A 22797-nucleotide genomic window follows, 5' to 3' on the forward strand; every position below is an offset into this window, starting at 1 on the left:
AACAGCAGGATATAAAAGGAAGTCTATGGCTAAGAGCAGCAAACCCGCAGAAAAGCTGGAGGTACACTGCACCCGCGGTGTGTGGGTAAACCGCAGTGCATCAGCGTGAAAGCAGCTCTTTACTAATATGCCCAGTGTATTGCTTCACACTGACCTGAAGATCTCTTCTTTCCTGCTGCTGGCACCACTCTGGAGACTGCTAGCTGGGATAAGAGGTGGAGTGCAGTTGGTATCACGCCGCATGGGACAGGAGCCGGTACTTCAGAGAAGGCATCGGCTTATGTGGCTCTCGCTCCCTACTACAGCTCCAACTTTACAAGTAGTCCCTATGCATTGCACTCTGTATGATGCTTTGGAATCGTGGGTCAGCAAGTCCAGACCGAGATCTACCAGTCACCTGTCTGAGATCTACTGGTAGATCGCAATCTACAGGTTGCTGACCCCCCGTGATAGACCAACACAAAGTGGTACATAATTGTGAAGTGGGAGGAAAATGATAAATGGTTTTCAAATTTTTTTTACAAATAAATATGTAAAAAGTGTAGAGTGTACACAATAGTGGCTGCTGTCACAAAGTAGTCCCCATGTGAAGCAACGCACTTTTCTAGATGACTATGCCACTGCCGAAAACATTGCTGGAATTCTTTTTTTCTGGAACGCTGTGCAGTATCTTTGTCGTGGCACAAGAACATCTTAAAATCTGTGCCCTTTTAAGGCATTTTTTAATTTTGGAAACAGCCAAAAGTCGCAGGGTGCCAAGTTAGGGGAATAAGGTGGTTAGTCAAGTTTTGAAATAGATTTCTGGGCCAGGAACTCACGAACACGTAACTCATCATGTGCAGCAGCATTGTTGAGGTGGAAAATCTACTTCAGGTCTTTTCCTCTGAACACATTCCCGTAACCTTTTCAGAATTTCCAAGATATAGGGCGTACACACGGTCGGACTTTGTTCGGATATTCCGACAACAAAATCCATGGATTGGATGTTGGCTCAAACTTGTCTTGCATACACACAGTCACACAAAGTTGTCGGAAAATCCGATCGTTCTGAACGCGGTGACGTAAAACACGTACGTCGGGACTATAAACGGGGCAGTGGCCAATAGCTTTCATCTCTTTATTTATTCTGAGCATGCGTGGCACTTTGTCCGTCGGATTTGTGTACACACGATCAGAATTTCCGACAACGGATTTTGTTGTCGGAAAATTTTATCTCCTGCTCTCAAACTTTGTGTGTCGGAAATTCCGATGGAAAATGTCCGATGGAGCCCACACATGGTCGGAATTTCCGACAACACGCTCCAATCGGACATTTTCCATCGGAAAATCCGACCGTGTGTACGGGGCATAACAATGTTGGTTGACTGTTGTACCCTGTTCTTGCATCATTGTGGACATCTTCTGCCCCTCCTTAAACTGGCTATGCCATTCAAAAACACTTGATTTCTTTGTGAAATGTTCACTATAAGCCTGCTGCAACAGAGCTAAAGCTTTGATTTTTGCACATTTGAGGTTAATCCGCTGCTCCAGGTTCCGGTCACTCATTTTCCGCCAACATTGCAATGCACACACTTACTATTTCTTCTACTATTTCTTCTACTACTCCATAAAGACTGAGTCAACTGGTCTGCGGCCCAGGCGAGTGCAAGTTGGAACATGTCAAAGCACACTCGAGTGTGAATGGCTGTGTGACTCACCATTAAGGTGCTATGCCACGGGCATTCCTGGAATTAAATTGTCACACCTCGTACATTTATACAATAGTTTATGAGTCTATCTGTTGTCACTGCAGCACTGCATTTGTTGTTAATTAAAGTTAACATTTGGGTTAATATAGTTTATAAACAGGAAGAATTCAATATCAACCCCTTCCCACCTAAGGGTAAAACAAATGTTAATGCCTAAGCACGATTTTGCAACTTTGACATGTGTTAGTAAAACTGTACATATCATCACAACTACTTTGTGTATCCAGGTGAATTATACCTTGGTTTTTCAGGTCAAATTGGGCTTTCATTTGGTGGTAAATGGTAATGGATATCTCCTGATTTTTTTTTTTTTATTATTATCTATAGAAAACTGGCCCTAAATAGTAAAAGAAATATATTTTTTTAATTTATATTTCTTGGTATTACCTTACTTTACCACCAACAAACAACCCAAATTAAATTCTCATGGTCCTGACATTCGCAGCGATACCACATATGTGTTTGTTAGTTGTTGTTTGTACCCATGGTAGAGCCTACAATGGTACACATTTCGTTTTTTTTTGTTTTTTTTTATCCTGCCTAAAACATACTGGGGTTGATTTACTAAAATTGCAAAATCTTGCAAAAAAAAAAAATCAGCATCCAGGTTTTTTTGCAAAGCTTAACAAGCTGAAATTAGAGGCTGATTGGCTACCATAAAGAGCTGCACCAGATTTTGTACTCTCCAGCTTTAGTAAATCAACCGCACTGACACTAAGGGTCGGTTCACACTGGGGCAACACGACTTCAGCGCGACTTTGTACCGCGACTTCAACGCGGCTTCAAATCAGCGCGACTTCAGCGCGACTTCAGCAAATTACAAGGCGACTTGAAGTCGCCTCCATGACAGGCGACTTCGCCTGTGGCCAATCAGCTCTCTGGGAGGGAGGGGGGGAGGGAGGGGTTTTCCCTGCAAAGTCGCTTGACTTTACAGAGAGATCCGACTTGGAGGGGACTTCCATTGATTTCTATGGTACAGGTCGCCTACCAAGTCGGATCAAAGTAGTACAGGGAGTACGCTCTGAAGTCGGAGCGACTTCAGTAGCGTCTATTAAGACGCTAGCGTTCACTCCCATTGAAACTATTTCTGGGGCGACTTGGGGCGACTTGAGGGCGTACAAGTCGGATCCCAAGTCGCCCCAGTGTGAACCGAGCCTAACGGACAATGATACTAATTAAAAAAAAATGTAAAAAATTCTACCCAAAATATGCTGACTGTGACCTTTGACTCCAACCTTGACTTTATTTTTTATTTAAAAATTTTATTTTTTTTTTTATTTTTTTTATTTACAGCTTCATCTGCTGCAAGGAGAGGAAGATACAACGTATCTGTCTCTACTTTCAGAAGAGGATGTAAACACAGGGGCAGTCTCACAGAGTGACTGATCACTGTGATAGCCAATCAGAGGCTATTACAGACATACCCCACTTTTAAGTACACAATGGGGTTTATTTACTAAAGCTGGAAAGTGCAAAATCAGGCTCACTTCTGCATAGAAACCAATGAGCTTCCAGGTTTTATTACCAAAGCTTAACTGAACAAGCTGGGGTTAGAAGCTCATTGGTTTCTATGCAGAAGTGAGCCTGATTTTGCACTTTCCAGCTTTAGTAAATAAACCCCATTGTGTACTTAAAAGTGGGGTATTCCTGTACAGTGATCCTGTAACCTGGAACTGGGAGTCCAAGGTCCCAGCCGTTATGTGGCCCCACGGAAAAGGACCCACTTCTCTTAGGCCGCATATATGTGTATGGTCGGCAGGAAGGGGGTTAAAGGGGGGTGACGGCCGCAATATTTTTTTTTTTTTAAGTCAGCAGCTACAAACACTGTAGCTGCTGACTTTTAATAAGGACACTTACCTGTCCAGCGAGCCCGCGATGTCGGCCCCCCGAGGCTGAAGATTTTCCAAAGATTTTTGATGCAATTTTTTATTTTAGGGTGGCCCTCGACTTTAATACCAGTTATAGATAAAGACTAGGTACAGATACGTTTATACCTCCAGGTACTGGGGAGAAGCAGAGTGAGATTCCATGTATTCTTCTCATCCAATGAGAACTTTAATGTTTGAATCCTTTGCATGTCAGAAGTATTGAAGAACTGAAGGGGTCCATATGAAATTAACAATCCCGGGGACTCTTCAAGTGACCAGTCTGACTCTAAAAATATAAAGTACATTTTATGACCTTTTTAGTTTCTTTACAAAGCAATATTTATTAAAAAAACAAAAGGCTTAGGATATTATCTACAGCAAAGACATTAAAGTAGTGATAAACCCTGAAAGCAAAACTTCCCTTTACAAATAGTGTAAATACATTTTGTGCCCCCAGTTCTTACCTTTTGATGTCTTTTTCCCCTTGGGAGTGCACCCTGTACACAGCGGTAGGGCTGCTGCCTGGATGGCGCTTATGCAGTAGTGACTGCTGGAGCTGTCTGGCACTGTCTGGCGCATGCTCAGTAGTGGCTCATATCTGTCTGAGATGTCGTACTGTGCCTGGCTGGTGCACATGTCTAGTCGGTGCATGCAGAGTACTATGCTTAATGCGTTTGTTTCCCCAACACTTCATATTCCTGATAGGTGCCTGCTGTACCCTGTACTTGTATGAAAAAGTATCCTGTTCTCTTTGTATTGCTTCCTTTGTGTAAAATCACTGGTGTTCCTGCCAGTCCCTCTGCTTTCCTATTCAAAACTGACCCCACTAACCAGGAGAGCACATCATGGTCAGTTCTCTAGCTATGCTGGGAACTCAGTGTACTCTCCTCCAATGATCAGACTTGTCCTGACATCCCACCACTGCACAGCCATTCACTGGGAAGCTCAGTGTGATGTTGCTTCTTCTCCCCCCAGCTCTTATGCAGCAGAGAACAGAGGAAATGTGATCACTTATAATAAAAGGAAAAAAGGCATTTATCATTTTTTTTTATATCTATATGTAGCGGCATCTCCGACCTCCAAAGGTCTAATGGTGACCTCCACAGGAGAACTGACATCCTTCCTTGTAGTGTGGGTTATTAGGCATGGTGGGTGTATTGCAAGTTGGAAACATGGGCGCCAGTCACTTTTTGGAATGCAAGAAAAGAGACTTATTGTCTCTTAAACAGAACTGAGGGAGAAAGGTTTAGGGCTAGGACACCCTTAGGCAGATGCAATAGTAATTGGCAGACTCTGAGACAAAAATAGGCAGACAGCTATACAGAAAGAGGGCCTTTAAGCTGGATACAGCAACTGTATTTGTAGACCTGCTGTCTCCTATGGCAACTGAACTTTGAACAGTTAATAGAGTCAATAACTCACAGTAACTCGTTATAGATCTTTTCTCACATGTCACAGTATCCTACTGTAGATCTTCACTCACTGAGCTCCTGGTCTCTCACTAGACTTCAAGATCCCCTGAGCTCTTCCACAGCTATCCCGCTGTATACTCCTCAAGCTTCCTCAAGCTTCACCCACGCTGAAGCTTTCCCACTTCTTCACCGTCCCCGGCTGGTGAAAAGGCTGCTCTGGTACTCCTTCAGACTGCCATACACTGGCCTCTGATAACAGGAATGGTTGTCCCTGGCTGGTGACTATTGCTCCATTTACCTCTGGCCTTGATCATCACTTGCCCCTGGCGACAGGAGTGGTCGTCCCTTGTGGCAACTGCTTCTTCTTCACCACTGGCAACGATCCAGTTCCCCTGCCTGGCGGAACCTCTGCAACTTGGTTGGGCTTCCAGCCTGAAGCCCCAACCCAGCATTGCCTATCTCAAATGGCCTCGCAGTCGGGTGCTCCCGGGATAGGCCTCAGGCTTCTGGCCTAGCAAACCGGAGCCTTGTGACACAAGTCCACCCAGACAACCGATCACCTGACTCCTCCCGAATAAGTAGGCTCTCCCAGCAGGCCGAGGGACCAAAGAGACCCCTGCCAATTAGTTGAGTCAACCTATTCACTCCTAGTCTGGATTCCCTATGCCCTTATCATTCTACTGTCACAGGCAACAATGCCACCTAGTGACAAAAGAGAGAGGTGCATCGAATCCAATGTTAGGGAGAAAGCCAGTGAATCACCTATCAATAAGCCAAGCTAATTACCACCTAGCAAGCTAAATTTGTTAGCAACCCTGCCTACTATCAGGGTGCTACACATACAAAAATGTTTTGCCTTTCATTTCTATTTTAAACTGAATGGGTTGTTTTACAAGGTGATTATTTACAATCACTTTAAGTTTAGTTCCATTTTAATCCTATTGGTTTATGATAAAAATTATTTGCACTGCCATACACTATGTCAAGTTATCTCTACTGACCTAAGAAAACAATATTTACGTGATAATAAATCCTTCTAGTAAAAAATGAATAGATGTAGTTGTAAACCTTTGTCACAGTTGCTCCCTGTTCTCAGTTTTGTGCAGCATTTACAGCTTTAGCAGCCCATTAAAGTTTCCTCTGTTGAGTTTCTTCCTAAAGGGTGTCTCCTTTGGCTCCAATGTCTCCCTAGTGACACCCCAGCATGCATACTCCAGCCATCTGGTGCTTTGTGTGTGACACGCATGCTCAGTAGGGGTTGCCGGTGCTGTGCCGAGCTAGTGCATGTACAGTAGCGGCTGCTGCCCATCTGTGCTCTGAGGCTGTGCCTGGCTGGAGTGTGCACAGTGCTGCCTAGCTGGCACATGTGCAGTACTGACTCCCGTCTTTCTGAGATTAGGCGCTGTACCATCATGGCACGTGTGCAGTACTGTGCTTTGAAACCTAAAGTGATTGTAAGTGATCGCATTGCAAAACAACCCATTCAGTTTAAAATAGAAATGAAAGGCAAAACATTTTTGTATAGATATAAAAATATATTATAAAAACCTTTTCCCCTTTTTTTTTATAAATGATTGCATTCCCTCTGTTCTTAGCTGCATAAGAGCTGGGGGGAGGAGAAGCAGCAGCTCACTGAGATTCCCAGTGAATGGCTTTGCAGCGGGGGGTGTCAGGACAAGTCTGATCATTGGAGGAGAGCACACTGAATTCCCAGCACAGCTAAAGAACTGACCATGCTGTGCTCTCCTGCTTAGTGTGGTCAGTTTTTAATAGGAAAGCAAGGGGACTAGCAGAAGCACTAGGGATTGAAAGGAAGCAATACAAAGAGAACATGATACTTTCTCATACAAGTACATGGTACAGCAGGCACATATCAGGAATATGAAGCGTTGGGGTAACAAATCTATAGACTATAACATAAAGTTAGGTTACCAGTCGTTGATAAAGGAAAATAGAAGGGCTGAGAGAAAATGCTACTCTAGGCAACATTTGGTGCAAAAAGTCTAGGCATTTGGTCATAGAATCTATGCTTAAAAGGGGGGGGGGGGGGGGGTCAGCCACTCTGAAGTGATCTCCGTCTTAAAAAGAGATTGCGTAACCAAATTCCTAGATTTTTGGTCATGCGACCAGCACTAGATTGACTCTGGAACAGCATTATCTCCAGGAAAGGCAAGTACCTCAGCCCTTTGTTTTGGTCTTTATCCAAACAAGGTAGAGGAGCTCATCTCCCATAAAGCAATGGGTGCTTTTCCTGCTCTATTCCTGCATGAGCTCTACTGTGAATCAGTAGATCAGTATAATGTATTAAAGACGTAAGCATAGATTGTAGGTAATGATTGAACAGGGTATATGTTATCTTACAATCTCTACTCTGCCATTGCCAAAAGGGTTATATACTTGGCAAGTCCTATTAAAAAAAAAAAAAAGAACACCACATTTTATTAGATCAAAGTTCAGTGATTTCAGCTAGAACTTACTGTACATCAGCTTTATACATGCATTAATCCTCCCAAGACCCTGCTTACCATTCAGCCGCATAAAACTAATGTGCAGATGCACGCCTGCCGATCTGTGTGCCATGCTGGTAGTCACTGTGACACTGGCACTACCCCTTGGTGGAATGAAGGCTGATACTGGCGTTAAAGCAATCTCCTTCCTGATGGGCAATGCCAGCTGGATTGCCAAATCTCTGGGCAAGTCTTTTACAGGTACAGGCTCACCATCAATGGATGTGAACTCCAAGGCAGCCAACTGAGAGGACATGGTAAGGTTTGGAGGAAGTCCAGCAGAAAAGGGGTTATCTTCTAGCTCAATGGTCACTTGTAGAAGTTCAGGGTGGCTTGACAAGGTATGCAACATATTTTGAGATTTAGAGGTTTGGCATAATGACAAAGAAGTGGAGCACAAGGCGCTTTTGGTTGGAACTCGTGTCACTTGTGCCCGAACACCAGGAACAGCAAGAAGTAAAGGATCTTCACCTGTGACAAGTGACCTTCCAAGGGAAACTGTCAGAGCCTTTGTCAGATCAATGGCAGTAAGAGACAGGTCATCCGAATTTGAGGAGGCCAAAACACCACCTGAAAAACCATGTAAAATCGAAAACTATGAAATATTTATACATACTGCGGTGCTCACTGAATGTAAGGGATCTGGAGTAAAAAAAGTGGTAATGGAAAAGTAAAAAAATCAAAAAGTGTCACATTTTTCATTGTTATTTAGTACTGCCATCTCCCAATAATTTTATCTGTGAGGATTTACATACATGTGAGCAACCAGGATCATAGAAACACAGAAAAGTGTCGGCAGAAAAAAGACCAAATGGTTCATTGAGTCTTCCTATTCTTTTATACATGTTTTGTATTTTTTTTTTGTTTTGTTTTTTTCGTTACCTTTTTGGCTGAGTATATAGATCTATGTTTGTCCCCAAGCATGTTTGAAACCAATAAGAGCCCTTGCACACTGGGGCGGGGGGCGGCGTTGGCGGTAAAACGCCGCTATTATTAGCGGCGTTTTACCGTCGGTATGCGGCCGCTAGCGGGGCGGTTTTACCCCCCGCTAGCGGCCGAGAAAGGGTTAAATACCACCGTAAAGCGCCTCTGCAGAGGCGCTTTGCCGGCGGTATAGCTGCGCCGTCCCATTGATTTCAATGGGCAGGAGCGGTAAAGGAGCGGTATACACACCGCTCCTTCACCGCTCCGAAGATGCTGCTAGCAGGACTTTTTTTACCGTCCTGCCAGCGCATCACTCCAGTGTGCAAGCCCTCGGGGCTTGCACACTGGAATGAAAGTAGCGGCACTTTCGGGGCGGTTTGCAGGCGCTATTATTAGCGCAATAGTGCCTGGAAACCGCCCCAGTGTGCAAGGGCTCTTACTGTTGGCTGACTCACCACCTCTGCTGGAAATCTGTTCCAAGCATCTACCCTTACAGTAAAATAATACTTTCTAAGATTAGTTTTGAACTTTCCTCCAGTTAGTTTGAGGTCATGTCCCGTGTTCTTGATCTTGGTTTCATATTGAAAGTCCTGCCCCCTTAAACCTTATTCAGCCCCTTGATGTATTTAAAGGTTTCAATCATGTCTCCCCTTTCCCTTCTTTCCTCCAGACTGTACATATAAGTTCCTGAAGTTGGTCTCCATATGTTTTATCCTTCAGACCTTTCACCATTTTTGTTACCCATCTCCAGACTTGTTTTGTCCTATCAATATCTTTTTGTAAGTGAGGTCTCCAGACACAGTATTCTAAATGAGGTCTCACTAAAGATCTATATAGAGGAATCAGGACCTCCTTCCACCTGCTGGTGATCCCTCTAGTGATATAAAGATCTATATGGGGAATCAGGACCTCCTTCCTCCTGTTGGTGATCCCTCTAGTGATAACTGAAGATCTATATAGAGGAAACAGGATCTTCTTCCTCCTGCAGGTGATCCCTCTAGTGATGCATCCTAGTCTATTCACTTTACCCACTGCCTGGTCACACTGTTTGCTCATCTTGAAATCATCTGCAATAAGCACCCCCTAATATTTTTCCTCTGTAGTGCTGTCCAGCACTGTACCCCCAATGTTGTACACAGTCAAGGGATTCTTTCTCCCTAGGTGCATTATTTTACATGAATGCCGCGTACACACGATCGCACATTCCGACAACAAAACCCATGTTTTTTTTCCGACGGATGTTGGCTCAAACTTGTCTTGGCATACACACGGTCACACAAATCTTGTCGGAAATTCCGAACGTCAAGAACGCGGTGACATACAACACGTACGACGAGCCGAGAAAAATTAAGTTCAATAGCCAGTGTGGCTCTTCTGCTTGATTCCGAGCATGCGTGGAACTTTGTGCGTCAGAATTGTGTACACACAATCGGAATTTACGACAACGGATTTTGTTGTAGGAAAATTTGAGATCCAGATCTCAAATTTTGTTTGTCGGAAATTCCGACGGAGAATGTCCGATGGAGCCTACACACGGTCGGAATTTCCGGCAACAGGCTCCCATCGAACATTTCCCGTCGGAAAATCCGACCGTGTGTACGTGGTATTAGAAACATTAAACTGAAGTTTCCACTGCTTTAACCAATCTTCTAGCAATGCCAAACCATGTTACAGGTCATCTAAATCTGTATTTGTGTAACTCATGTTGTTTAGTGCATCTGTAGCAAACAAAAAAAAAAAAATTATATTTATTTTTTTACTTTTTTTTTAGATAGAGTAGAAACTGGTTGCAACCCATATCAGAGTTTTTATTTCCTTTAGAAAGTGAGTGGAAATCTCTTCAAAGTGAGGAGATGGTTGACATCGGCATGGGTGTCTACACTAGAATACCCTCATCCCATTTCTGGAGGCAACTGAACAATTTTGGATTTTCCATCTCTCTGTTCAGGTTATAATTGTCATCAGGACAAACAGAAAGTCCGATAAAGGTTCTAACCCTTTCACACTCTATTCAAAACAAGAAAAAAATTGGTTGGACATACACTTTAACCACTGACATAACCAATCATTGAACAGTACTATTGCTGGGTTAGTTTAGAAAAGAAGTGAATGCATTTACCTAATAAAGTGAGGATGTTCTGTGGTACATCAGCATCAGGTCCTTGTCCCTGATCACCCCTCTCATTCAGCACATGGATCATCTTCTCTGTGGCATTCAGGACATTTAGCCATACTGGCATATCCACATCATGACGAAAACCCTTTAATATGAGAAAGAGCATAACAAAACATAGACACGAGGATACCTGGGCATAGGGGCATGTTAACAGGGAGCTAGAAAAGACATTTGTCCTGGGAACACCAGACCTTCTGTGGACCCAAGATAGTCTACATTTTATAAAAGCACTTCTTTCAGATAATTGCATAGGGGGTGAGGATTTGTCAGGTTTCTATTGCTATCACTTGTTTCATTCACAGCTGTCCCTCATATTGGATGGATTTTATCTCATTTCCTGTTGTGTCTACAGAACAAGAAGTGAAATCTCCTTATACAGATAACAATAAAAAACTATAAATATATTCAAAAAAGGGGTATTTTGAATACTATGGATGACTAATACCAAGGCATTGGTCACTTGGTCTTTGCCAGAGGATCTCAGAGGACTGGTGACCAGGCCCAGTTGGCCAGTGTACATCTCAGCCATGAACAGTCTCTTGGAAGTAGAAGAAAGGAAAATGTATGGGTCACTGAATTTAAAATAGCAGTAAGTGTTTTCAATCAGGTCTTAAGCGGCGTAGAATGATTATCCTTAGGCAGCACTCCTAGGACTGGTGGCTGAAAATTGTCTCTTTGCTCGAGTAGGAACTGGGTGTGCAAGGAGCTAAACACCAAAAGCAGAACGTACGAATTCCAGATTCATTTAATTTAGACTCTTCTACCATAAAAAAGATATTGTGTTTTGGGTCTTCAAAGGATCCATCTTTATCTGGGCTTGGTACTGTTGCACGTACTGGACTGATAAAATTGGAGGGATTCTGAGGGATGATTAGTATAATTGCTCAGGATGGCAAGGTAAGCTTGGCTTTTATGATACAAAAGTCAAAATAACATTAATCTGCATGTTATATGTCCTGCAACAACTTACGCTTTGATTGCTTTATTGGTGCCTGTCTGTGATATCTCCCTTGTGCAAGCCCACCAATATACCGCCAATTGGCTTATAAGGAGAGCACTCCCGCTGCAAGGCTGAGTCCAACTGTGAGCTAACACAAGGTAACTCACTATACAAATTAACTTTGCAAACTGACTTTTGGGATAGAACATAAAAGGGCTTTTCCATATATCTGTCTGGGTGTTATGATGTTCTACTTGTAAGAACTTACCACACATTTCGTCAAGGCTGCACTAACTGCAGCTACTTCCCACATACTGGAGACTGGTAAGGAGGACACAGCATGGGTCACATTGTTTCGAAGAAGTCGAAGATAATTGTACTCTTCTTTAGTTATATTATCACCCTGTGGATGGAAAACATGGCTTACCATCATGTAAAGTGCATGACATTATCTGCTCACTGACATGTGAAGGAGGTCAGAAGATCCAAGATTGGACACTTTCTGGAGCTGGACTAATCTCAGAAAAACATAAGCAAAATCTAGGGATGAGCATATTGATTTGTGCAAGTTGGATCTGGCCAGTTTGCTTCCAGCCAAGGGTTGCTAGGGAGTGGTGATTCCCTTCAACTTCAGTTTTCTCATTGGCCACAGTGCACAGAGGCCTTCTAAACAGGAATCCTGTATTTTAATGTCAAAAGGTTTTATGATGTGATGCCACACAGGAGGCTCCAGGATTTCACCCAGAGAACGTGAAGCAGCACATGCTTGGGTGGGCCACCATGCACTTTGCCAAATTCAATCATTTACTAGTAACGGGTCCTTGGGAACAATTTTTACCAAAATTACATGGGGTTGATCAAAGATTTACCTGAAGGAACAAAAATTAAAACTTTTCATTACTCAATCAGCTCTAGTAAAACATTGTGATGATCAATTTTTCCTTGCGATCAGTCAGCCACAGATGTTTAAATGTCTGATGTCTGTGTGTGTGATAGCGCTGGATGAATAGAAGTGAGAATCTGAAGTATATACAGTGAAGTGTTTTACTTTAAAGAAATAGATCTTTGATAAAAGTATAGTGTATGTGGACCTTGTTCTGGTCATCCCATGCCTGATGAAAGGGTTGTGCATGGCCCAGAAATGTCACAATTTACCACTGTGATGTGATCACTTTGATTATCTTTTGGATGTTATTTTGATGATCCAAGGTGTGCTGGCGATATGTGCTTTGGCTTTTACTTAGGCAGCTACTTCTCTGATTATAAAGCAATCGCTGAGCAGATGATAAACACTTGGATGTGTACTGAGGAACGCCTTTTATCATTAAAAGGTCATTTTGAAACGTTTATTGGGTAAGAGCATCAAATACAGCCAACATGTTTCTGGGGGAAAAGCCTCCCCCTTCTTCAGGACTTGAGACGTTGATGTTATTAGAATCATGATGGAATGCACTAAAGGCTTGATAAAGAATAAAGTCTACTAGCTGCATTAAGGCAGCCAATACATTGATAATTTTTTTTGGTCATCCAGTGGGTTGAATGACAAAAAAAATCTGACTGATTCCCCCATTTACACATTCAAGGTGGATGGAGGAATCCTTCCAGTGGCAGGACAAGGTCATCTATGGAGCCCAGGGCGAACATACTAAATCGTGCCCCCCCCAAGGTGTATGAGCATTGTGTCAGCAAAAATCTCCTCCCCCAAAGCAAATCAAGCACTGATCTGCATGCTTACCCCCTAAGCATAAATCCACCCCCCTGCTGAAATCTCCCCCCCTAAAAAAAATACTCCCTTGCTAACACAAATCCTCTAAACCTCAAATTTCCCCTCCTAACACAACCCCACCCCCCAAAAAAAATTCCCCTCCTAGCACAAATGGCCCCCAAACATCCCTACTAGCACAAATTCCCCTCCCAAACAAAAGTCCCTGCTGAACCGGCCAAATTTCAATCCATGTATGGCTGGCTTCAGAATGGCTGGCTGAGTTTAAATGTTCAGAGGCTGCAAACTCCCCACAAACATACAAACATTTCCTAATTCAAATGTAATGATATGGATCAAGGACTTTGCTCATGTCTCATGTCTATAAGTACCTTAACACTTTAGCATCAGTTTATACCATTACCATCCCCATGTCTCACCAGGCTCAGAGCAGTGACCATCTCCAGTGCTAACTGGATCACCAGCGGAGTGTCACCCACTACACGCATGTTCTCCAAGATAGACTCGCCATAATTCCTCAGCCAGGTTGTCAGAGAAGTACCAGGTGATACCAGGGACACTGAAATCAATAAAGTGCTGGAAAGAAAATAAATAAAGGAAACCTTGATGTTCTGCAAAACACAACAGATGCCACAATTCTGCTAGAGCATTGTTATAAGGGAATACTGTTAATAAAATTTGTATGATGAAACCTTTAAGGGCTTCATTCAACATTCAAAACCAAAAATACTAGAGATCCACTTTAATTGGATAACATTAGATATGTCATTTTAGTACATAAACGATAGAATCTTGGTGCAAGAAAGATATTACTAGGCCATTTCCCATATCCTCTACAACAGTGATCATTAAACCTTGTCCTCTGGGCCCACTAACAGACGCTAACAGTCTGGGGAGATTCAGACTAGAATACTGCAATCACTGAGCAGCAAATTATATCACCTGTGATTTATTTCAGTTACCTTGCAAACCTGGTCTGTTAGTGGGCCCTGAGGACAGGGTTGACTTAATGACCACTGCTCTACAAAGGTCAACATTCCCATGGTAGCAGAGAAGGATGTGACCATTCAGCCTCATACACACGATCAGACTTCAAAACAAACTTTTCCGTGGATTTCTGTCCAAAGGGCGTTGGCCATGAACTTGGTATACATACACACGGCAGGACATTTTCAGCCAACTTTCACCAAATCACGTGGTTCTTCAGCTCTTTACCGCCACCCTTTGGTCAACTTCTGTATTGTTGTCTGATCTTTTGCATTGGTTATGAGCATGTATGTTTGTACTTTGGACTAAAGTCCTATGGACTTGTGTACACACAATAGGATTTTGCACCATAGGACTTTTGTTGCCAGAAAGTTTGTCTGTTTGCACAGCCAACATTTGTCCAATGAAAACCGAAAAAGTTTGTCTGATGGAGCGTACACACGGTCGGATGTTGCCTTAAAACAGGTAATTTGCATGTTTGTTGTCAAAAAGTCAGATCGTGTGTATTGGCCTTTACATTGACCTTGACCTCACCAGTTCAATGCCAGAGTCCGAGCTCCCTGCACGTCTTCCACTTCCACATACACCCGAATCTCTCCAAGCTCTCTGTCTGCAGGAGGCCGCACACTGTACTGACTTTTTAGTCCTCTGTATAAATGGAGCTTCTGACAACCTGTGGCAGAGCAGAGCCCAACTGACAAGGAGTAGAAGAGCTGAGTGTCCGAATCAGGATCCCGCCACCCTAGAAGAGAAACAGAAACCAGTAATATGAACAGTATATGCAGGGGTTCTTGAGATGAGGTTCTCCTCTTGCTTTGGATCTGCCTGTCAACGAGCGCACACATATATCTTACAGTGGTGGCCCATCCATTAGGGGCACAGGGGTGCCGCCCCCCTAATCCATGCATCTGGCCCCTAATCTCCCTGCAGGGCGCCGGATGCATGGATTCCAATGGGTTTTTTTTTGTTTTTGTTTCATTTAGAGGCAGCTGATTAGAGCCAGAGGCTCAAAAAAGGGTGGTCTCAGGGCGCAGAGCACTGCGCCCTGAGTCCACCAAGTTATGTGACCTGATTGGCCAAGAGAAGAAGCGATGATATTGGCCACTGAGAGAAGGAGGAGGGAAACCACCGAGGGAAGGAGGAGGGAAACCACCGAGGGAAGGAGGAGGGAAACCACCGAGGGAAGGAGGAGGGAAACCACCGAGGGAAGGAGGAGGGAAACCACCGAGGGAAGGAGGAGGGAAACCACCGAGGGAAGGAGGAGGGAAACCACCGAAGGAAGGAGGAGGGAAACCGCTGAGGAAAGGAGGAGGGAAGCCGCCGAGGGCGAAATGAGGAGGAGGAGACGCAAGAAGGAGCAGAAACTGCTAGATGGGGTAAGTGTGGGGCTAGTGGGAGGATGGACGAGCGACCAACAGATGGACAGACGGACGGACCGCCACTGCTTATACTGTATGTTAAAAGGCAAATTGCAGTAACGTATTGTGACCAATCCGAAATCATCTTTTAGGGCGTGACTCTTTTAAACTAAACCAAGTTGAAATTTAATTAGCTGGCATGGTTTGTTTCCCTCATTTTATTACATTTTGCATTCCCCTAGAAGTCTGATAAGCATTTATTTAAAGGGACCCTGTATTGAGATAAATATTAAGACTGCCATTGCTCCTGTCTTCTGACTGGCTCAATGCTGATGTCATGACTTCATTGCTTTTTGAGTCACCAACCTCATGTGCTTTGACCCAACTTACTTAATGCTTTCTGAGTCATGACACAAAAGTGATACTTCTTGTGTACTGTTTGCTGTATAATTATCTGTCTGGCACTAAATTGGTGTTTTCGGATCACCTAATTATGCCTAAAACTGATTCCCATCTTAACGCCTTAGAGTCTTTCTGCAGAATATTCATACACACCTATGGTGCAATATAATTATACAGCCCTAAACATTAAGAAATAAATTATTCTCAGCTCTATCCCACCACTGCTGCAGTCTGCAAGGAGCCCTGCTCAGTCAGGAGGAATGCTGAACAACAAGAGACTGCAAAGAGCATTTTACAGGTGATAATAGGCAACATGTAAAATGAAAGCAGACAAAGCACTACAACAATGGTGGTCAACTTATTAGATATACATGGCTTCTACCATACTGGCATCATCACAGGGCTGCATAATATGTAAAACTGTCAGAGACTACATACTACAGGAAATGTCAGAGACGGCAGATATACTACCGTAGATGGTCAGAGACTGCAGACATGCCACAGGAGATGGTCAGACAACTGTGGACAATATACAGGGGATGGGTGCTCTGAGCTCTGGTGTACTCTGAGATTGAAGACATGCTGCAGCAGACATTTAGAGACTAGAGGCATGTTATACGAGACTGCTAGAGATCACTGTCATTACAACCCCTTTACTTAAGGTGACCAGACATCCCCGGTTTCCTGGGACAATCCCCGGACTGAGGACACTGTCCCCGGACCAAGTCTGTCCCCGATTTTGTCCCCGGCGGATTGGGTTTGAATTTTGCTGCCCCATCCCTACCGCCAAGTTTTTTCTTTATCTTATCTCCTTAACATTTGGTAGTCATATCCCAAAAAATTCTAAGATGTATCTTTATTTTTTATCTCATGGACGAAATGTGAGAGATAACATATATATATATATATATATATATATATATATATATATATATATATCATACAATCATTTCATAAACACATACCACATACACTGCATATATAACTTAAGGAAAATTTGCTTATAAAATCATTTACCATTTGCCAATTAAAAAAAAAAAATTGTCCCCAGATTTCATTTTAAAAATCTGGTCACCTTACCTTTACTAATCAAGGCTTCAACTTCTGGCTTTTGGGGTCTTGTGGACAAACAATAAGCACCACATTGCTGCGTGCAGCCATTGGTCCAAACGGTCACCAGGGCATTCAGTAGTGAAAAATACTGATGGTGGAGAGGAGTTTGGTATAATCCAAACATTGTGTGGCAGGTAGGGCCCAAGCCACTGGTTAAAATGGCAGTCTGGTCCAGATTTCCTAGGAAACAGGCACACTAATGGCTCAGGTGTGTGCTGGGTTTATGTTAGAGCCAGAACGAAGGCTCGTACACACTGTAAGAAAATTGGGCAAACATTTTCATCCAAAGAATTTACGTACAATTTTCGTGTAGTGTGTACACAACGTTCGACAGCCGATTCCGAAATTTTGTACGAAAATTCCCGAAGGGACAAACTCCAAAATTTTTCTCTTACGGGAACAGAACGGACGATTTTCATTTAATGTGTACCGAAAAATGTTCTGAAAAAATCAGAAATGAAAGACTGCACATGATCAGAAACAATAAACAACAAAAAAAACGAGAATTTTCATAGGAACTTTCGTTCATTGCTTCCGATTTGCTGTGAAACATCGAGAAAAATCGGATGAACATTCGCCCGATTTTCTTATAGTGTGTACTCCACTTTAGAAACAGAGGGGAAATGGAGCGCTGACAGGTGCTGCTAGTGGGTAGATAAGGGGCAGTAGCGTGGGGGATAGGATATGTCCAGGGGGTATTAAACAGTTAAAAACAGTTAAAGATGGTTAAGGCTTCTATGATGAGCAGCAGCCGGCTTGTCAGAGTAGAAGGGATTCTGTGGTATGAAAAAGCAAAAAGAAAAGCAGCGCTGCTCTAAGGGTAAGTAGTTAAAAACGCAATTTTATTACAAATTGTACACTCACATTTGTGTGATAAGAAATAGGCATAGGTAGGTTCTCCTGGGCAACGCAGCACATCACAAAACAGCTGGGCTGTGGCGGGGAAGGCCTCGGCCACTTGCGGTGGAGTCCGTAGCTTCCGATGGCTTGGGGTTCCCTCAGACAGCGCGTCAGCAGGTTCCTAGGAAGATGACGTCAGGTGGAGGAGAGTTGGGGGGGCGTGGCCGTAGCGCGCTCATGTTCGGAGCATGCGTGCTCCTTCTTCGGGCATGACGTCAGGTGGAGGAGAGTGGGGGGGTGTGGCCGTAGCGCGCTCATGTTCGGAGCATGCGTGCTCCTTCCTCAGGCATGACGTCAGGTGGAGGAGAGTGGGGGGTGTGGCCGTAGCGCGCTCATGTTCGGAGCATGCGTGCTCCTTCCTCAGGCATGACGTCAGGTGGAGGAGAGCAGGGGGCGTGGCCGCAGCGCGCTCGCGTTCGGAGCATGCGTGCTCCTTCCTCAGGCATGACGTCAGGTGGAGGAGAGCGGGGGGCGTGGCTGTAGCGCGCTCATGTTCGGAGCATGCGTGCTCCTTCCTCAGGCATGACATCAGGTGGAGGAGAGCAGGGGGCGTGGCCGTAGCGCGCTCGCGTTCGGAGCATGCGTGCTCCTTTCTCAGGCATGACATCAGGTGGAGGAGAGCGGGGGGCGTGGCCATAGCGCGCTCGCGTTCGGAGCATGCGTGCTCCTTCCTCAGGCATGACGCCAGGTGGAGGAGAGCGGGGGGCGTGGCCGTAGCGCGCTCGCGTTCGGAGCATGCGTGCTCCTTCCTCAGGCATGACATCAGGTGGAGGAGAGCAGGGGGCATGGCCGTAGCGCGCTCGCGTTCGGAGCATGCGTGCTCCTTCCTCAGGCATGACATCAGGTGGAGGAGAGCGGGGGGCGTGGCTGTAGCGCGCTCATGTTCGGAGCATGCATGCTCCTTCCTCAGGCATGACGCCAGGTGGAGGAGAGCGGGGGGCGTGGCCATAGCGCGCTCGCGTTCGGAGCATGCGTGCTCCTTCCTCAGGCATGACGTCAGGTGGAGGAGAGCGGGGGGCGTGGCCGTAGCGTGCTTGCGTTCGGAGCATGCGTGCTCCTTCCTCAGGCATGACGCCAGGTGGAGGAGAGCGGGGGGCGTGGCCATAGCGCGCTCGCGTTCGGAGCATGCGTGCTCCTTCCTCAGGCATGACGCCAGGTGGAGGAGAGTGGGGGGCGTGGCTGTAGCGCGCTCACGTTCGGAGCATGCGTGCTCCTTCCTCAGGCATGACATCAGGTGGAGGAGAGCGGGGGGCGTGGCTGTAGCGCGCTCATGTTCGGAGCATGCGTGCTCCTTCCTCAGGCATGACGTCAGGTGGAGGAGAGCGGGGGGCGTGGCTGTAGCGCGCTCACGTTCGGAGCATGCGTGCTCCTTCCTCAGGCATGACATCAGGTGGAGGAGAGCGGGGGGCGTGGCTGTAGCGCGCTCACGTTCGGAGCATGCGTGCTCCTTCCTCAGGCATGACATCAGGTGGAGGAGAGCGGGGGGCGTGGCTGTAGCGCGCTCATGTTCGGAGCATGCATGCTCCTTCCTCAGGCATGACGCCAGGTGGAGGAGAGCGGGGGGCGTGGCCATAGCGCGCTCGCGTTCGGAGCATGCGTGCTCCTTCCTCAGGCATGACGTCAGGTGGAGGAGAGCGGGGGGCGTGGCCGTAGCGTGCTTGCGTTCGGAGCATGCGTGCTCCTTCCTCAGGCATGACGCCAGGTGGAGGAGAGCGGGGGGCGTGGCCATAGCGCGCTCGCGTTCGGAGCATGCGTGCTCCTTCCTCAGGCATGACATCAGGTGGAGGAGAGCAGGGGGCATGGCCGTAGCGCGCTCGCGTTCGGAGCATGCGTGCTCCTTCCTCAGGCATGACATCAGGTGGAGGAGAGCTGGGGGCGTGGCCGTAGCGCGCTCACGTTCTGAGCATGCGTGCTCCTTCCTCAGGCATGACGCCAGGTGGAGGAGAGCGGGGGGCGTGGCCGTAGCGCGCTCGCGTTCGGAGCATGCGTGCTCCTTCCTCAGGCATGACATCAGATGGAGGAGAGCGGGGGGCGTGGCTGTAGCGCGCTCATGTTCGGAGCATGCGTGCTCCTTCCTCAGGCATGACGTCAGGTGGAGGAGAGCGAGGGGCGTGGCCACAGCGCGCTCGCGTTCGGAGCATGCGTGCTCCTTCCTCAGGCATGACGCCAGGTGGAGGAGAGCGGGGGGCGTGGCTGTAGCGCGCTCGCGTTCGGAGCATGCGTGCTCCTTCCTCAGGCATGACATCAGGTGGAGGAGAGCAGGGGGCGTGGCCGTAGCGCGCTCGCGTTCGGAGCATGCGTGCTCCTTCCTCAGGCATGACATCAGGTGGAGGAGAGCAGGGGGCGTGGCCGTAGCGCGCTCGCGTTCGGAGCATGCGTGCTCCTTCCTCAGGCATGACATCAGGTGGAGGAGAGCGGGGGGCGTGGCTGTAGCGCGCTCACGTTCTGAGCATGCGTGCTCCTTCCTCAGGCATGACGCCAGGTGGAGGAGAGCGGGGGGCGTGGCCGTAGCGCGCTCGCGTTCGGAGCATGCGTGCTCCTTCCTCAGGCATGACATCAGGTGGAGGAGAGCGGGGGGCGTGGCTGTAGCGCGCTCATGTTCGGAGCATGCGTGCTCCTTCCTCAGGCATGACGTCAGGTGGAGGAGAGCGAGGGGCGTGGCCACAGCGTGCTCGCGTTCGGAGCATGCGTGCTCCTTCCTCAGGCATGACGCCAGGTGGAGGAGAGCGGGGGGCGTGGCCATAGCGCGCTCGCGTTCGGAGCATGCGTGCTCCTTCCTCAGGCATGACGCCAGGTGGAGGAGAGCGGGGGGCGTGGCTGTAGCGCGCTCGCGTTCGGAGCATGCGTGCTCCTTCCTCAGGCATGACATCAGGTGGAGGAGAGCAGGGGGCGTGGCCGTAGCGCGCTCGCGTTCGGAGCATGCGTGCTCCTTCCTCAGGCATGACATCAGGTGGAGGAGAGCAGGGGGCGTGGCCGTAGCGCGCTCGCGTTCGGAGCATGCGTGCTCCTTCCTCAGGCATGACATCAGGTGGAGGAGAGCGGGGGGCGTGGCTGTAGCGCGCTCACGTTCTGAGCATGCGTGCTCCTTCCTCAGGCATGACGCCAGGTGGAGGAGAGCGGGGGGCGTGGCCGTAGCGCGCTCGCGTTCGGAGCATGCGTGCTCCTTCCTCAGGCATGACATCAGGTGGAGGAGAGCGGGGGGCGTGGCTGTAGCGCGCTCATGTTCGGAGCATGCGTGCTCCTTCCTCAGGCATGACGTCAGGTGGAGGAGAGCGAGGGGCGTGGCCACAGCGTGCTTGCGTTCGGAGCATGCGTGCTCCTTCCTCAGGCATGACGCCAGGTGGAGGAGAGCGGGGGGCGTGGCCATAGCGCGCTCGCGTTCGGAGCATGCGTGCTCCTTCCTCAGGCATGACGCCAGGTGGAGGAGAGCGGGGGGCGTGGCCGTAGCGCGCTCGCGTTCGGAGCATGCGTGCTCCTTCCTCAGGCATGACCTCAGGTGGAGGAGAGCAGGGGGCGTGGCCGTAGCGCGCTTGGGTTCGGAGCATGCGTGCTCCTTCCTCAGGCATGACATCAGGTGGAGGAGAGCGGGGGGCGTGGCTGTAGCGCGCTCACGTTCGGAGCATGCGTGCTCCTTCCTCAGGCATGACCTCAGGTGGAGGAGAGCAGGGGGCGTGGCCGTAGCGCGCTCGCATTCGGAGCATGCGTGCTCCTTCCTCAGGCATGACATCAGGTGGAGAGCGGGGGGCGTGGCTGTAGCGCGCTCACGTTCGGAGCATGCGTGCTCCTTCCTCAGGCATGACACCAGGTGGAGGAGAGCGGGGGGCGTGGCCGTAGCGCGCTCGCGTTCGGAGCATGCGTGCTCCTTCCTCAGATGCCTGAGGAAGGAGCACGGACAAAGGTACGAGCGTGTGAGGATGTAGCAGCTGGGAGCTGCAGGAGAAACAGTCAGAGCTGACAAGGAGGCAGCGTTTTGTGCACAAGCACTGGGACTGTGTGTTTGATTTTCTGGAGGACCAAAGCAGAAGGCCTAACCCGTGAAGCTGAAAAAAGAGCCATGAGGCTGAACATTATTTGTTTATCACATTGATACGTGGGAAGAGATCCATGTGAACTTTTGTGTTTCTTTTTGTTTTGTTTTAAAAAAAAGTGGGCAGAAAAAGCCCTGAAACGTACTTCTGGTGTGGAGTAAACTCACGGTTTGGCGCTACCAATGAGCTACAAATTCCCCAACTCGTCACAGTTGATATAAACAGTCTTCCCAACATCAAAATTCAGGTAATAATAAATAAGGGAGACGAGGCTCTAGGAAGATGACGTAAGGTGACAACTGCAAATGTATCTTCCTAGTAAACGTAGGGATTGATTTACTAAAGGCAAATTGTCTGTGCACTTTGCAACATGCATTTGTACTCTGCAAGTGCAGTTGCTCCAGAGCTTAGTAAATGAGCAGAAGCTCTGCTGACTTCCATCATCCAATTGTGTGCAAGCAAAATCGCTGTTTTACTAAGCTCTTGAGCAACTGCACTTATTAGCCACTTCAGCCCCGGAAGATTTGGCTGCTCAATGACCAGAGCACTTTTTGCGATACAGTACTGCGTTGCTTTAACTGACAATTGCGCGGTCGTGCGACGCTGTACCCAAACAAAATTGACGTCCTTTTTTATCCACAAATAGAGTTGGTGGTATTTGATCATCTCTGCGTTTTTTATTTTTTGCGCTATAAACAAAAAAAGAGCGAC

At 47.1% G+C, this 22797-nt stretch overlaps 1 protein-coding gene across 1 annotated transcript in view; it reads right to left on the reverse strand.

The window, feature by feature from the left end:
- LOC141113399 (polycystin-1-like) overlaps nucleotides 1-22797 on the reverse strand; it is a 179305-nt gene that overhangs the window by 62143 nt on the left and 94365 nt on the right. The window contains exons 22-28 of the mRNA XM_073606457.1: nucleotides 14820-15027; nucleotides 13718-13874; nucleotides 11844-11978; nucleotides 10579-10720; nucleotides 10350-10466; nucleotides 7554-8105; nucleotides 3743-3902 (exon numbers count right to left, since the gene is read on the reverse strand). Of these exons, the coding sequence (XP_073462558.1) occupies nucleotides 3743-3902; nucleotides 7554-8105; nucleotides 10350-10466; nucleotides 10579-10720; nucleotides 11844-11978; nucleotides 13718-13874; nucleotides 14820-15027 (1471 nt within the window). The remainder of the gene's footprint in view (nucleotides 1-3742; nucleotides 3903-7553; nucleotides 8106-10349; nucleotides 10467-10578; nucleotides 10721-11843; nucleotides 11979-13717; nucleotides 13875-14819; nucleotides 15028-22797) is intronic.

Source organism: Aquarana catesbeiana, linkage group LG12, assembly GCF_042186555.1.
Source record: "Aquarana catesbeiana isolate 2022-GZ linkage group LG12, ASM4218655v1, whole genome shotgun sequence".
Classification (NCBI taxonomy): domain Eukaryota; kingdom Metazoa; phylum Chordata; class Amphibia; order Anura; family Ranidae; genus Aquarana; species Aquarana catesbeiana.